General features: G+C 41.6%; 1 protein-coding gene across 1 annotated transcript in view; it reads right to left on the reverse strand.

Annotated features, from left to right (window-relative positions):
* Positions 1-317: 317 nt before the first annotated feature.
* Positions 318-18066, reverse strand: part of LOC311285569 (zinc finger SWIM domain-containing protein 6) — an 80561-nt gene continuing 62812 nt past the window's right edge. Inside the window, exons 6-14 of the mRNA XM_084401246.1 lie at positions 17644-17820; positions 16839-16985; positions 14960-15109; positions 12008-12274; positions 7622-7757; positions 3259-3416; positions 1971-2134; positions 1801-1882; positions 318-1427 (exon numbers count right to left, since the gene is read on the reverse strand). Of these exons, the coding sequence (XP_084257372.1) occupies positions 565-1427; positions 1801-1882; positions 1971-2134; positions 3259-3416; positions 7622-7757; positions 12008-12274; positions 14960-15109; positions 16839-16985; positions 17644-17820 (2144 nt within the window). The 3' untranslated portion in view covers positions 318-564. The remainder of the gene's footprint in view (positions 1428-1800; positions 1883-1970; positions 2135-3258; positions 3417-7621; positions 7758-12007; positions 12275-14959; positions 15110-16838; positions 16986-17643; positions 17821-18066) is intronic.

An 18066-nucleotide genomic window follows, 5' to 3' on the forward strand; every position in this document is an offset into this window, starting at 1 on the left:
CCTGAGATGTATGTCGACAGTCGCTAAGTTTCCACAAGCGCAAGCACAATGGGGTTGAAGTGTGTGTGTGTGTGTGTGACATGCTTTTGGACGAAACAGCACTGCAAAGCCACGCAATTAGCCTGGTGAACTGAAAAGGAATTTAAAAATTAAAAAATGGAGACGTGTTTTTGTTTTTCTGGTTTCTAACACTTCTTTAGTACACTGGTAACGTGTGACTGGTTCAGGAAGGAGTAAAGCTGAAGCCGTACGAGGTACTTGTCACTTAGGATGGAGGTGTTGTTTGGTTTAAAGCCATTTTTCTTCTTCACTTTGAGGCTGTGAATGTTAAACAGAGAGATCTGGAGTGCTGTGTGGACTTTCGCCACTGGACAACATATACTCAGTGTAAACCCAAACGTCGTGACATACTCTTTCACACAAATAAAAGGGGAAACACACAAACTTCCAACAACATGACAACGTTCCACTTTTTTTTCCCGTTTTCTTTTTTTTGCGCAAGTCTATACACATAATACCGGTGTGGTTCGTAATGTTTTTTTCTCGTCTCTAGGCAAGCGAAAGCTAGCCGAACCGCTCTCGCACGAGCATCATGAGTTTCTTTTTGCCTTTGTATATCTGTTTCAGGTTGTCTATGAACTGTGTGAACTGGATGTGTCCGTCGTGCGCCATGAGGAAAGTCTCTCTGGCTTTGCTGAGGAACTCGATGAACTCGCTGTAGTGCCGCGGGCTGATGTGCGTGAGCCGCGAGTGCGTCGTGTTTATGTACGCCCCGATCGTGGCGTCCAAGAGCTGTCTTAGTGGGGCTTTATCCAACGACATCAACTTCCCAGAGTTCCTACGGCTATGCAGCGCCACCATGCCGGGCGTCGTCAGCGTGCAACGACGCAAAATGTCCGACAGCACGGTTGCGCACTTCACGCTTTTCACCACTAGGGGGATGATAGCGGCCAGCTCGTTCTTGCCTAGCGAGTGGCTAAGCGCACAAGCCCACAGTACGTCGTTGATAGCGGGATGCGTGTCCTGGTTGTAGCTCAAGTTCAAGTGGGCCATCGCTAGCGTGGCTAGTTTATACGCGCGCATCGGATACCCGCGGTGCTCCATGTAGCGCGCGATGGTGAACAGTTGCGTGTAGCTCATGCCCGTAGTGGCCGCGTCCAACACGATCTGGTAGGCCGTCTCGAAGGCGATGTGGTCCTTCTCGCAGAGCGTTAGCGCCGATAGCGCGCAGTTCTGAGGGTCCTTCATGGCGCACTGCAGGGCTAGCGTCCGCGCGCTGCTCGCTAGGTTCTCCTGCTGATGGCAGTCCAGATGTAGCCGTACGATGGTGCTGTTGGACATGACGGTGGTCGCGACGATGCTCGTGGCCTCGGTGGGTGTGAAGAGCGTGAACCAGCTCTGCATGATGCTGTCCAGTGCGTAGACCCCTGCGCATACACACCAAATGTCAGTCAACGTCATTAAAGAATGCAAAATGGTCCCTATTTATGTTCTTAATACATGTTCTTATTGGGTTCAGTTATATATACACACATATATATATATGTAAAATATGATTTTTGCAACAGCTGTGCAAAAAGATTTATTTTATTTTACTAGTTAATAGTTTATTAAACAGTAATTTAAAACAGATTGCAATTTTGTAAAAGAAATAAGTCACTCATGGCTGTGTATTACGGTTATTTTACTCTGTTTAGCTGTCATACCGTGGTAAAATCACAGTGAAGTGCAGCCTTGACTGAATTAACTGCTTTTGTTTTAGCTAACCAAGATCTGGTAACACTGAAAGTTCAAACTTACCAACTTCTGTGGCACATGTGACTAGCCATCGTACCATCTCTCGCCGCCGCCAGTTCAGCGTCGAAAGCGTCATACGCATTACCTGAGAGACATCAGGAAAGAAACAGAAAACATGTAAGGAAATGAGCACACACAGGTGCAAGTGTGTGTTGATGGAGAAGTGTGTATACCTGAAGACCCAGCTCCAGGGAGACCTTTAGCAGAGTGATGTCCGGCAAACTGTCCATGAGCGTCGCGATCTTAAAGGCATCCTGCGCCAGTTTGAAGATATGAGAGGAGGAGTGAATGTTCTTCTGTATGGACTCTAATACTGTCTCTAACCTTCGGGCGTCACCTGCAAACAACACAGGACAACAACACATGAACATCTCAACCAGTGCGTTCCGCCTTTTATGATATATTACAACTGGAAGTATGCAAATTATGTAGAGTATTTTATATTGAAAAATTATTGAAAGTTTGTTAAACATTTTGTAAGCATATTGCATAGTTGTGCTTGGACTCTGGTTTTATTTGTGAAAATAACGCGATGAAACATGACAAATTGGGCGACATAATTAATGCATTCATGATTGAACATTACTGTAAAAATATAAATCATTTAAGTATTAACATTAAGTTCATGAAATGAATATTAATGCATTCCCGATCGATTGCTGTCGATTCAGACTCCTCAGGTACTCATGCACATCCCTAGTGAAAATACAAGAATGTGTAATATTTCATAAATATTTAATGGGATATAAACGGATTCACACAAGTGATGGAAATTTGACGTGACTGGCCATTCTGCCATTTCTGTAAACACTGCAAACAGTCGCCAGTGACCTTGGAGAAACATCAGGAGCTCAGAAACACTGTCTACAGCAAACACACACACACACACACACACACACACACACACACACACACACACACACACACACACACACGCTCTCGCACACAAACACTCACATACACACTTACATAGTCATGCACACGGCTTATGCTTAACTAAACACACTCTGCATACTTTACACGCACATGCATGCACGCACGCAGCCGCGCACACACACACTCTCGCACACAAACACACACACACTCAGCATGAGCCGTGAGTCAGCACTAGAGCCAGATGCCCAGCGTGATGCGAGGCGCTGAGAAACCCTTCAAACGTTCAGAGACAGGATTTCCACTCATCCCCAGTTTGCTGATCTCCTCTGATTTCGGCCTCTCTGCACTGCGCTGCGTTTAGATCTTAAAAATAGTGGCCAACTTTTCCAAGCCTGTTGTTTCTCCAAACCAAGGAGAGGAAAGCAGACTTGATATTTTACGGTCGGAACTCGTTGTTTTGTCGTCTGCTAGCGGACACGCGCATCACAGGCCTGCATTAAGCAATAGCGCAGTCCCAGCATGGTTAACTATCGACTCGATATAGTCCGGAGACATAGTGATGGAGAGTGAAGGAGACTCTCTGACCTTTGGCTGCGGTCAGCATGGTGGAGGCCAGCTCGCACTGCTGGGACTCGATGTGGCTGAGGGTGAACCACCGCGGGTAACGGTTGGGGACGACTGATACTATATGGTGAGGCCGGGACATGTCGCCCGAAGGAGCCGTGGATTCCAACACTGGTAACCTATGAACCAAAGAGACACAGCAACATCGTCAGTTTCAGAAACAGCAGAAGAGTCAGAGCAAAACACACACTCACACACACACACACACACACACACACACTCACACACTCACAGCAACATCGTCAGTTTCAGAAACAGCGGAAGAGTCAGAGCAAAACACACACACACACACACTCAGAGCAACATTGTCAGTTTCAGAAACAGCAGAACAGACAGAGCAAAACACACACACACACACGCTCACACGCGTTCTCACACACAGCAACATCTTTTTATCTATTTATCCAAAATAAACGTGTGTGTTGACATAATATATGTGTGTGTGCTTTGTATAATTACTTTGTATATATAAATACACACACATGCATGTATATATTTAAGAACAATTAGTTATTTATGTATAAAATATATATATAATATAAATTATGCATAAATATATATTCAGTATATACATGCAAATATTTTTTTAAATAATATATGTGTGTGTGCTGTGTATAATTGTTTTGTATATATAAATACACTCACATGCATGTATATAAATAAGAAAAATGTGTTATTTATATATAAAATATTTATATTTATATATAATATAAATGATGTATAAATATATATACATGCAAATATTTCTTAAATATATACATGCATGTGTGTGTATTTATATATACAAAACAATTATACACAGCACACACACATATTATATGTAAACACAAACTTTTATTTTGGAAGCGATTAATCGTTGCCCAGCACTAAAACAACACTAGAGCTTCAGCTCTAATTACTCTAGAAAACTGTATTTTTCAGGCTGGTCCATCTAATGTGCATGAAAGGTGGGACTTTTTGATTTATCTCTAATTTAGCAAACTATGATCACAGACCATATGAGGACGAGAGGGACAGATTCTCAGGACTCTCAGGTATAGATTCATTCAAATGTTAGTGAATCAGTTTAAATGAATCATTATAAATAAACAAATAGCCAAATCGTCCCCCCTAATATTTGATCTTCTTGATGCTGCTCTGTTGCACTCCATTACGCTCAGCTTTGTTTGATGTTAGGATGACAAAAAGTTTTAAAGTCCCCCTGTGGTGAAAATCCAGCTTTTAATGTTGTTTATGTGTCTATGTGGTGTTTTTAATATGCTTTAAGACAAACCATGTGTAAGTTCATAAGTCGACACCATTGCTGAGTATTTTCTCCTTAAAACTGCAGTGAACCAAAGACAGTCTCAAAAACACGCTTTGAAATCGCTGGTGTTTCTGACGTCACAAACTACCTTGTAACCAATCAGATCAACGTGTGATCGTCAACCAGTGGATCTCTGAGCTGAGCGAGTGAGTGGAGGCGGGGCTCATTTGCATATTCATAGAACCACGCATACTAAATGAGGCAAGGGTGTCGAGTTACATTCAAGATATTATAAGGCATGAAGAATTGTTTTTCAAGGAAAAAACTTTTAAATGTGTCATTTTGGTGATCAAAGATGAGTTTTAAGGGATACAATTATTGACTAAAAGGGGACTTTAAAAGTTAAATGTCAAAATGATTGAGATAAGAGAGTGGGCGGGGCTTACTGTTCACTAAAGACGAGTGCGAATTCCATTGTTTTAAAGATGAAGTCTGCATGGGAAGATGGAAGTAGCTAAACGTTTAATATTTGATATCAATATTACTAATCTTTTGGTTGCCATTAACTGACCAGGAAGTGATTTATGGACGTAAACTATCATTTAAAAAAGGTTTCAACAGCACAGCAGAAGTTCCTCTGGGAAAGGACAGTGTGTCGTTCAAAAAGAGAGGTTTTGCTTATTGTTTTAGCCAGATAACATGAGCCTGGAGGCGGCCGGTGGCCTTTACACACACACACACACACGATTAATACCACAACATGGCAGAAAGAAGCGTCCAGCTGTTTCATGCAAGACATGAACTTCAGAGATCATCCATATGAGCACATTTTTGCCGTGCACTTACAAAATGGACGTCCTCATTATGACAGAAGTCGAATATGACCTTGTAAATTGCCCATTAGTTGCATGTTGGGCATCTTTAAGGCTACTTTCTGGATCTAGCATGACTTTCCAGCCATATGCAACTTCCAATCATCTATCTGATCACACATCCTCATGTCAGAGCAGGATTTGTCCTTTCGCATATGTCAAAGCATCATGTCCTGGCATGGAGATAATTACAGAGTTATCTACGAAAGGGAATTGTATTATGAGGAGATCAGGCCTCGTCTGAGCCGATGCCGCGGAGAGCAGTTATTTGGAGACCGTGGTCTTTTTATAGAGAAAGTCAATACTGAGCCCGAAGCTCCAGCGCCGGCTAAACTTGGAGGATCTTTGTTTGATACCATTGACTTTATACGTGTATCCTGAGCTGAAAATCCCCCGCTAAACGCAATCCAATCAAAATATAATACAATACCAGACAGATTTGATGACATGATTTTTGTGTGTGTGTGTGTGTGTGTAGGTTGCTCAAAAAAGGAAAGATTAATAAAACATATGAGAGGAAATCTGTGACAAGATGTCGATGTAAATCTGTTGGACCAGAACCAGCCATAAAACAGCACACGATCAAAGCGAACTGTGATGTTCACAGTGAAATCCCACGAGTCCGCTGCGCTTAACTGCATATTAAACATCAGATGTGTTCGGATCGGCTGGGATTGAGCTTTTTTTGAGTCCAGTGTGCGCAGAAAAATGATGACATCACGCCTGGTTAGGACACAGTTGCACATTGGGCCTCGCTCAACAAACACAAGCACAACAAACTAAATCGCGGTGTAAATCAATCATTAAGAAACGTTATGCATTATGGCAATTTTTTAGGTCATTTGAAGCCATTTGCCCGAAAGTGACAATTTTGTCTCAATCTCGATCACAAATAGTGTTTCACGATATTCCAATTTTGCGCATGTGTGACTTTTTCAACTCAGAAGGAAACAAATACTGAATTGAACGCGACATTTACCATAAGAACAAGCAGAACTGATCTCGGTTGTTAATGCCTAAAACTTGTTGCTTTGAAACAAACGCATCAATTTACGCAAGAATCGCTGTATGAACGATTTACACTGATATTAGTTTTGCTTGAGTTTCATGCGCCCGTTTTGTGTGATCCACACACACACACACACTCTCTCTCTCTCACACACACACACACACACACACACACACACGTAAACACTCTCTTACACACACACACTCTCTCTCTCTCACACACACACACACGTAAACACTCTCTTACACACACACACACACACACACACACACACACAGACACACACACACAGACACACACACTCTCTCTCTCTCTCTCACACTCACACACTCTCTTACACACACACACTCACTCTCTCTCTCTTACACTCACACACTTTCTCTCTCTTACACTCACACATTCTCTCTCTCTCACACACACACTTTCTCTCTCTTACACTCACACACTTTCTCTCTCTTACACTCACACATTCTCTCTCTCTCACACACACTTTCTCTCTTACACACACACGTTCTCTCTCTTACACTCACACACTTTCTCTCTCTCTTACACTCACACTCTCTCTCACACATACACTCTCTCTCTCACACACTTTCTCTCTCTTACACTCACACACTCTCTCTTACACACACACACACACACACACTCTCTCTTTCTCTCTTTCTTTCACTCACTCACACACTCTCTCTCTCTCTCTCACACACACACACACACTCACACACACTCTCTCTCTCTTACACTCACACAGGGTTTGTACGCATACACAAACGGCCATAAACACAGTGTGTGTGTGTGTGTGTGTGTGTGTGTGTGTGTGTGTGTGTGTGTGTGTGTGTGTGTGTGTGTGTGGTGAAAGCAGCGCTCTGCATTACCTCTGCAGCCCAAATTAGACTCAACGACACATATTTATTATTCACACTTTTTCAAAAACTCATTTTCAGTGGGCATGAATTATTTAGCAGTTTTCCAAGCAAAAGGCGCTTTTTGATTAAACGGTGCCCCAGATAACCTCACGCCCTATACACACACACACACACACACACACGAGAATCAGTGGAGATGTAACTGTGCCTTCTCTGGGTGAGCGAAGGCGATAAAAACAAGTGACGGAAGGGGAAACTGAGCCACAGTTGTGTGTGTGTGTGTGTGTTACTGTAGGTGGACATGACGGCTTTCATGTGGCCTGTGGAAACTCACCGCATTGCTCTCAGTGCAATTTTGTACGCCAGTTCGGCATCGTGAGGTAGGAGGCATGTGAAGAGATACTTGGCAAACGTGTGCATCGGAACGCTCTCTCTATAGATGAGCTCTCCCAAACCACTGTAGGGCCCACCTGCAAGAAAACACACTGCGTGAGACACACTACAACATCCAGGACAGTTGCATTAATCTTCATTTAAATCAGGGATTCCTGAACTTTTTTGTCAGCCGAACCCATTTGACCTACATAATTTAAGCCCCCCCTGAGATTTTAACCCTATAAAGCCTGTATGATATTTGATGCACTGATTTCTAAGGCCTCTAAATGATCAACATGATCAAAACTTTGCTGATCAATCTGTCACACTCAATTTAATAAAGTCCTTTTCAACAAGTAAAAAGCCTTTTAGCATAATTTTATGCTTATGCTCGTGTCTTTTTGCTGTAAAATCTTGGTTTTATAAAGTAAATGTAAGAATAACTTTGATATTGTTTGTAATATTTCAAGACAAACACTTACTGGACTGAAGCAACTTCAGTTTACTTGATTATCAATATCATGAGTCTCAAATAGGATCATCAGGAAGGTTGAGGAAGGTTTATTTGTTCATTTCTCAATCATTATTGTATTGCATTGCATTATATATTTTAAAACTACAGAGCTTTGATCATAAAACTATCATCTTAAGACATATTGGCAGTAATTGATATTTATATCCATTTTATGTAAGTATCTGCTATACTGTCATAAAGATTTACATTACAAGCATCAGAATTTCATCACTTTTTGTCCATATAAATATCAGCATCTGCAGCAAACTGCATATTTTTGCTCAGTTTGTCTCTCTGAATAAAACTGAGCTGTTTTTTTTCCTTCTTATTCTCACTATTTCATACTATATGAGCCATAAAAGCCTGATGCTTCAAATTTGATACTCAAAGATTACAAAAAAAAAAAAAAAAAAAAAAAGTATATAATCTGACCATTATTTCACATGTCAGGCTTTACAGGGTTAAGTAATGTCAATTTAACAACACGTTGTCATTTTCATGGTTCTCTGATGTTGGTAAATGGTCACATGACATGCAAGTAAACACAAAATATTTCATCCGTATTAGTAAGTGTTATGCATCTTGTTTAACCAGTTATTTATTGTCATTAATAAGTCCTAATCAACATCTTTAGATGTATAACTTTTGTGATATGTGTTTAAAATGACATCGTCATTAAGTTTGTACATTTCTTTTTCAGCACTAATGTTAACAACACAAGTCTGAAAGTGCTGCAAAAAAGCTGACGTACGATTTCAAGAGATAAAACGCATGCAGAAGCTGTGAGATGCGGTTAGATATGCACAGATTTGTTGGCACAAACAGGGTGTAAAATGTGAGAAAGAAACGCCTTAGGAGGTTCCTGTTTCACCTCACACACACCCAAGATACCCTTCTGCATGACGCATCAAAATCACATAAAGCGCTGTGGCGGAGCACTTCAAATTCCACCATGTATATCGCCATCATAACATCATAGGTCGGTCGTAGGTCAAGAACACACACGGATAACATCCTCTCTGAAAAGCTGCAAGTAACGTTATCCATTTCCAGGCGAAACGCACAAAAAGCAGGCCGAGATGGGCTTGTGGTGTTGTGCTGCATCATGGGTAATCTGCTTACAGATCGTTTTACAGACCCTGCCCCCCCTCCTCATCCTCAAACCACACGGCCACTTTCAAGAGCGCAGGCCTTTTTTCACACTTGCCTTCAATATAAAGCCATATGTGAGAGCTTAGCTTTCCCTGTCATTAGATTATTTGTGACAGAGCGCAGCGACCACAAGCCTCTTCACAAATACACACGGCACTAGACATACAAACAGACACCGACAAAGCAACCAAACTAAACAATCATATGTGCTGCCTACCTAAGCACTAGGCAGCATCTTAACCAAAATAAAACCTCATATGTGATGCTCTAAAATAGGCAGAGACTCACAAATAGCGCTACCCATGAGAGACTTAAAAATACATATTACACACAAATATTTGGCCAAATAATATATATTAGTAAAATTATATATTTAAGCAAACAATCAGCATTTATCTCAACTAATTAGCCATCAAGATTTCATTTTTATACTGAGATTCTCTGCAGTGCATGTTTATGCTGGCCTTGTCAGATCTCTTATTTTGGCTAAATTATAAACAGCACTGCAAGTATACTGCAGAGCTAATGCAATCCCAGAATGCCTTGGGACAAGCTTTAAAAAAAAAAAAAAAAAAAAAATTCATTACTAAGTACATATTTAAAAAAATAGGACAAAAATATCAGGTAAAATTTAATTTGACTGTTTTCATGCTTATTAGAGCATCAAGTTTAGCTTAGCAACATGGTCATGTCTTTCAAGGGATGCAAGAGTCAAACTAACTTCTATCTATACAAACCAAAATGTAGGGATGCACCGATATGACAATTTTGGCCGATATCGATAACTGATAATTCATATTTGACAGCCGATAAATCTAAATGCAAATTTTTATTTAATTTTTGAGAGCCTGATTACAAAACTCTCACCATATCCCAAGCACACAATTTTATGTAGCTAATATGACAGACTTGTGCGGCCCTTCACTGTATTTTCCTGTTTTGAAGTCATTCCAATCATATTTCAAGCAATTCAAAACCATCAGGTTGAACCAGTGCGCATCTGAAGAGTCTCAGCTGAAGGAAATAATCCATTATTTATCGGCTTTAATATATCGGCCAAATTTTCTACTTGGACCGATACCGATAACATTAAAAATGAACATATATCGGCTGATACTGATATGGTGGCCGATATATTGTGCATCCCTACATCATCACCAAATTCTGATGCTTAACTGCTTATTATGCTTAAATAGCATTTAAAAAAAAGCATTAAGTAAAGCCATTGAGCATGTGGAGTCCCAAGCGCATCTCAGAACATTGACTTTTAAAAGTAAAGGTAGATTCTTACGCTATGACATTACCATTGGCCGACTGGCTCTTTTATTTAAAAGGCCAGACTTATTCCACCATATTGCATGTTGCACATTCTCCCATTCATTGTAATATGAGTGAACTGTTCAATTGAACTATCTATGTAGCCAGTAGAGAGCAAGGCAGCTCACTAGGCTTGGAACAGAGCTGCAGTCACGTCTTGCTAAAGTTTCTAACTAAAAACACACACACGGAACAGCTGAGCATGCTCTATTCTCTATTACGGCGTGTGCTGGAAGGGGTGGCATGCCCTGGATGTCTCTCAGTGTGAGAATGCTCTTGTTGTTTTGTTGGATTTTCATATTTGACCAGAACTCCCCCAAACCCTGTAGCCAATCGAATGCATGCCTTCCTGTTTATTGTGCCCCCGTCACGCTCTTGGCATTCGCTGGGTGGAGGAATCCACACTGCGGGGCCAGTTTATCAGTTCTCTTCATTCTTTCAAAACAACCCAGTGGCGTTCAGAGGCAGAAGACCGTTTCGCTTTACTCCCAACACCAGCCGCGAGTGAAACAAACAGCCTCGTCCACCACTGAGCGCTTTTACACATACTGAACACCGCTCTGAGGGAAATGAGACCTAATGCAGTCTGTAACTTTGTTAAACTAGGAAAACAACTAGGTTTCTGAAGTAAACAAGAATGGTCCTTGCCCCTGCAAAAGTTAGCAACTTTCCAAATTTCTGAATGGTTTCTAGGGCATTGCTAAGCTGTTGTAGGTGGTTAAGAGCCAGTTTCTAAGGTATTCTTAGTGATTACAAGGGCCTTGAAAAGTAAGCAATGACCTAGCAAGGCACAAGCAACCACAGAATACCTTTGCAACTAACAATCCTAGCATTGCCCTAGAAACAACTGGTGAGTTTTGCAGAGGAAATGTCCATGATGTTGTGATCCTTAGATCTGTTCACTTAATATATATTTAATTCAATGCATTTTTACGCTTATTGGACTATCAACTTTTAGAGGGTCCCGTTCCTGGGTTTAGCTCCCATACTAGTTAGACAACTAAACCAGCAAATTAAGGTCTTTAGGATATAGGAACCTCTAATCAGGTGTATTGGAGAAGGTTGTAGCTAAACTCTGCAGGAATGCAGACCTCAAGGAGAAGGATTTTGACAACTCTTGTCTATACCATGTGCAATACTTGAGCAAATTGTTAAAGGCATGCGTCATAAACGAAGTTTTTGGCTAGATATTTAGCTGACGCATGAGGAAATCAAAATGCATCCATTACAGAATTGTTAACTACATCCAAATTGCTTCCTCAGGCTATTGATGTCTTTTAGCTGTATTTAATGAAAAACCAAATAGCATTGCCGTCGTTCCCTCTGGTTGCACCGTAAATCTGCGAAAGCACCAATACTTACCCTCTAATAGGAAGACAGCTTGCTTGCGGAAGATCTTGACCAGGGTATCGTCCAGGTCCACTTCCTGCAGTTTGGCGATCAGGTGCTCCTCGTTGCGGCACACCTTCTCTTGGGCGTACAGTCCGTCGGGCATGATTCTTTGCTGACCCAGTCCCATCAGGGCCGTTTCCACCGCCAGGGCAAGGTATGATTCACCCTCCTCCAGGAATCGGCGCGTGGACGGAAACAAGTGCAGCTCGCTGTGCTTGCTCGAGCTCATTGTGCTGGCTGCAGAGGGTGAGAAACAGAAAGCTAGTAAGAAGCTGGGAGGTGGTGACACCTCCAGAGTTAACCACTGTAGTGAGACCTTCCTCCCAGGCACTGGTTCTTAGACAGGTCTTGTCGTATAATGAGGCACCAGAGAGGAACTCTGCCTGGTCTAATGAAGCAGCTCAGCCGGATAGGGCATGAGGCAAGGCATGCTCAATTAGGCTCCTGAGTGACTGAGGTAATACACTGTACCCTGGATTCGCAAATGCATTGGATAGTTCATGCATCGCATTCATATCTGTGAGATGGTGCGAAATGCTGTTGGATATGACGAGGCTCAGGCTGTATTTAGAAACTAGGAGAGAAAGAGACAGACAGACAGGCTGAGCCCTTGCTCTTCACTCTTCACTGATCTCAAACTATGTGGTCGCCAACTCCGACGTGCAGCTCTGAGCCTCGCAATCCTTCCAACCAATTCCGCACCGAATCCAGCTTTTTAATTGGCTGCAATGGAGTCGATTGGAAAGGCTGTTTTTTTGTGCTGAGGATTGGTCCCTTATCCAATCAAAAGTCAGTATTTAGTGTGGAGGGATCAACATCTCAGCCAATTAAAAGGCTGAATGTGGTGCTAAGGATTGACGCCTCAACCAGTCTCTCAACTGGCATTGAGAAACTTATCCTTAGCACCAAATCCATCCAGTCTTATAATTTGCTGCGAAGTCAATCCTTCAGCACCAAATCCAGCCTTATAATTTACTGAGAAGTCAGTCTTTCTGCACCAAATCCAGTCTTGATGGGTGTGAGGAACTGATCCACACCAAATTCAGTCTTCTAATTTATTAAGAGGTCAATCCATAAGTACCAAATCCACCTTGTTGATTGATTAAAAAAGGCTGGATTTTTTTTGTTCTGAGGATTGGCCCTAATCAAAAGGCTGGTTTTAGTGCAAAGGGTTTGACCTCAGCCAATTAAAGGCTGGATTGAATCCTCAACCAGTGTTGATTGGCTACAGTTCCTTTAACTGGCTGAGGTGTTAATACCTCAGCACTAAATCCAGTCTTTTCATTGGCTGTGAGGAACCGATTTGGCGCTAAGGAGTTGTTCCCTTAGAACCAAATCTATCCTTTTGATTGGCTGCAATGGATTTGATGCCTCATCTTTTGATTGGCAGTGAGGAATTGAACCTAAAGACCAAGTCTACCTATCTGGTTGGCTGGGTGTCATCGAACCCTCAGCACCAATTCCAAGCTTTTAATTGGACGTAACGAGTCATTCCCTCAGGTTTCTATAATTGAGATTCCACTATGCAAACACAGGGCTAAAATAAGATGCAATTTGCATGAAGGCCTAAAGATATGCTAAGATTAAAACAAGTTTCATAAAAGGAATTTTGAGCAAACCCCTCCTTTAAAACCTTGAAAGACACAGCAAAATGGCCATGTGTTAAAAAACACATCAAAAAACCCTGGATTTCTGATCGTTCATGCCTTTATTATTTTAACAACAAAGTGAATTCAGGGCTCCATGTTCTTGGTTACACATTAATACCAATGGTGACTCATTTGGGGCTAATAATGAGAAGCATCATAATGTTTTAATGATGCCTCTTTGGACCTGTGCAGATGGCTCCGGGAGGATTTAATGTCCTAATCAAAAATGAGCGCGAAGAGGGAAGCTCGAGGCTTCACACCTTTTTTTTCTGCAATCCAACCACCAAATCTCTTTCTTTCTCCTTCACTAATAAACTCAAAAGTTCAAAGACAACCACAGAGAAAGAGAAATAAAAAGCCAGTGCTTTGGCTTAAGGGGAGCCTTGTCTACTCGTGGACTAACTGAACAGCCTCACTAGCAAGAAGCCCTAGACGGGAAGCTGGGGAATTAGGAGGGATACGTCAGGCAAGTTACGGCTCCTACATAGTCTACAGATCCACAGTCCACATATCCGGTGTCATGCAAAATCCTATCCCCATCAAAATCTCTTTTGGACCATAGGATTTCTAATTAGACATATGTTTGTTTGCATGCACACTAGGCTAATGGCTCATTGGTGCCCATCTTGAGTTGGAGACGGGCGATCGCACCTACGCTTTCTGATGCCAATCAGAACAGGCAAAAGCCCAAAGGCAACAATAACGTATAATTGCAGCACCGTGTTCTCTGATTGTGATACAGTCATCTCTCCAATCAAAGCTCATGAATAAGAGATGGGAACAGAAAACATTAAAATTAAAAGTGCATTAAAAATGCAGCAGGGAAGAATAAAGTTACGACTTTTAGGCTCAGATAAAAGAGACTCGCCCTTTGCTCTTAATATATACCATATCTTTTTAATCAGATACCATATCTTTTTAATCAGAGTCTAAAGTAGAAGCATAAGTGAGGTTAGTTAGAGAGACAGTTGATCGGGTCCTACTACGGTGGTCTAAAAATGTGCGGAAAACTCCCATTGCAAATGGATGTTGTGTCAATAACAAAGCAAAAACTATGTTCCTTAATCATTTTACAGCCATGGAGCACATGGCACATGCTGTAACATTTTTTACATTACATTTTAACTATAAATATTACAGAGGACGTTTAAGATGCCTGACGCTTTAACAGGGTGTTAATAGGACTTGACAGTTTCAGATAGTTCGTAACACAAACACTCTGTAAATAACATGAATCATAAAGATTGTGATGTAGCATCTCGCGTCTCAGTACCTGAGAAATCTAGAAACCCTCCTTGCGAACCGTCTTCATCCCCGCGGCCTGTTTCCATCAGCGTGCTGAAGAGCGTCCCGATGGGGTCCAGAGGGTGTCCCACCCATCCTTCTAGATTAGTGATGGACGTCACCCCTTTATGAAGCAAATCTAGAGGGAGAAAACAATAAAAGGGTTTGTTTTTCAAAGGTAAACAAACAAACACCCTTTTTGACCTTATATCGTACCTTGTTATTGCAAAATAACCAAGATGGCGGACAATTTTTTTCAGTACTGTCATGCATTGATAGAAAACAGTGTAAAAATGCACAGTTGCACTATTTTATGTGCTTTTTAGGGTATTGAGTGGTTATTAAAATGACTCATGCTCTATTCATTCTAACAGTTGATTCTTAAATCACGTGAACTTCCAGAATGCATTGCAAAGAACCCTCATCCAAAAATGGAAGATGAATGGAAAGAAACTATAATTATATTTCATTTAATACAAAAACAAATACGTAATATATTGATAAAAACAGCACACCTACCAAGAGACAAACAGTCTGACTTTGTGAGGCGATTTCCTAAAACACGCGTCTCTTGTGGATATCACTGCACTAGTGTTTTACATAAAGCCCAGGACCGGGCCATAGAGCCGCCTCATTTGAATAATATGAATTATGCGTGGGCACTTTCACCACAACAAGTAGTCATTTGCATTTAAATGCAATTGACCTGAGCCCTGCTGGGCACAAGTGGACATTCAGCTCTAGTGAAGAGCAGTGCTGCATGAAACCGTTACCTGGCCATTAGACACTGAGACACAGAGCACAGGCACACGCTGCTGAAAAGATAATTGGGTAACAATGCTACCATTTCTGGCCTTTTTGGCACTGTTAGTGATACGGATAACAGAAAAAGGACAGGAAATGATGGAGAGAAAATGCCAGATTCAAACTGCACGTGATTTGCATCAAAGTGCCTGCAAGACCTTCGTTTTCAACAAAAATAGGTGATTTCTGGCAACATGAGCGACTGCTGACAATGCAATGATGGTCTTGTCAAGACAAAAAAAAAAAAATGTTTTACCATCCAACACCATGTCCTAACTGGACGTGATGCGATAAGATTCCAGTGACAAGCAATTTGTTAGTCCACACCAGACGCCGCTACGAGATGTGACAAAATCAATCCAAAATCACAGCCAATCAGAAGAGAGTGTGGGCGGAGTCTCTGCAAGCGCACTGCACTCGCAACCAAATCAATCAAAAACAACAGCCAATTAAAAGAGTGTGGGCGGAGTCTCTCAGCAAGCACAATGCACTCGCAACCAAATGGATATATAATCAAATTCACAAATATGACACCATTTTAACACCATTAAAATAAATACAGAGTGACTGAAACAATCTTTGCCATAGAACTTGATTGTTCACAGTTTGAACGTTCTTGAAGGTGAATTATCCATTATCCATAAAGGTGACGCAAAATGATATTCAAACTCACATCAAATAAACTAAATAAAGCACATAATTAGTACCTGAGATTGTATATTGTTGTTCTAGACACGACGTCGCAGAAATAGACGTTGTCACATCTGGTTACGGTGTAATATATCATGCAATATAACATTATACAGCAGTGATGCATCACAGCAACTACCAATAGGAACTCAGACAGGAACGAATGTTGGCAAGTTCATGTTAGCTCATGTTTCATTCTATAAGATTTGTCTCTTCCCACATACAGCAGTAATATTAAACGATGCATGGGAAACCGTGCCGCCAAGTCTAAGGAAGTTCATGATAGGATGCATAATGCACTGCTGCAACTTGTAATCAAACGCTTTCACCGACCCAATGTTCATTTTTAGCAAACATCCCAGTTTTGAACTCACCTTTCTTGTGGTTTCGGAAGAGCTCCAGCTGTTTCTGCTGCTGCCGGCGCAGGGTGTTGACGATGGCGATGGCCAATCGCAGTGCTTCCCGTGGGTAACCGTGAGATCTCAGTGCATCTACTCTGGCGCAGGCCGTAGGGACGTGTTCTGCGGGTCAAAAAACATGCTTTAAAAACCTCAGACGAGCACAATAGAGAAACATATTCACCCTAAAAATTTAAAATCCCTTTCATTTACAGTCAAACCAACATGTATTCAGACGCCTCAACATTTCTCACATCATCAGTTTATTCGCTATAGTTTAGAAAATGGTAATAAAATATGAGCAGAACTCAGTTGATATTTGACTGGTTTTGTCCATCCTTCTGTTAGACTGTCTCACACATGAATTATGTTGAATATTGTTGAATATGTGAATATGAATATGTTGAATATTATGTTGACAGCTGTCAGCTGTTAAATTTAACTACACAATTAGATAAATTGGTCCCTAATTTTGATCAATTTTACTGGTAGTCCAATATATGAAGGGTATAATATGTCAGAGTTTACTTTATTTTGCTCTCCTCACTTACATAAATGAACTATAGTGTCCTGCACACACTAGTAAAAACAAATATGCAAAATGATATCTGGTGTCTGAATAATTTTTGGTTTGACTGTAGTTAGAAACTCTCGTTCTCGCTCCGTATAAAGCCTCCATTCATTGCTTCTTTCCTTAAACTCGCTCTCCTTTTTTTCCCTTAATGCTATAGAACTGCACAACACAAAGAGGCGAGTCAAGCGAACGTCTTTTTCCGCTCACCGTGCCACAGGGGCCAGCCGCGAGAGTCGAAGAGCGAATTTTCAGTGTTGTCATGGTAGCAGTAGTTGGTGTAGAGGTCGTCGTTGATAATGTGCTGTAAGTGGCTGTCTTGCCAGTGGAGATCGCATGCCTCGATGGCTCGTGTGAAAACCGTCCGGTGGGGCCGGGTGCCCAAATCTGAGGAAGAGGAGGAGGAGGAGGAGAGACAGGGAAGAGAGAAAGGAAATTGCTCTGTCATTCTCAATGCTAGCTCTGAGAGCGAGGCCCGCGGGGGCCTGTCAGTCAGGGCCAAACAGTAAAACCTTCGGAAATAAGTCCGTAGATTAGTGCAGCGAGCTGACCTGTCATTCACGGGGGGTGCAGATACTGGCGTGACTGCTGCAAGGTGGCTCTACATACTACAGCCGGCTGATACAGCTATAA

Source organism: Rutilus rutilus (assembly GCF_951802725.1).
Source record: "Rutilus rutilus genome assembly, chromosome: 25".
Classification (NCBI taxonomy): Eukaryota; Metazoa; Chordata; class Actinopteri; order Cypriniformes; family Leuciscidae; genus Rutilus; species Rutilus rutilus.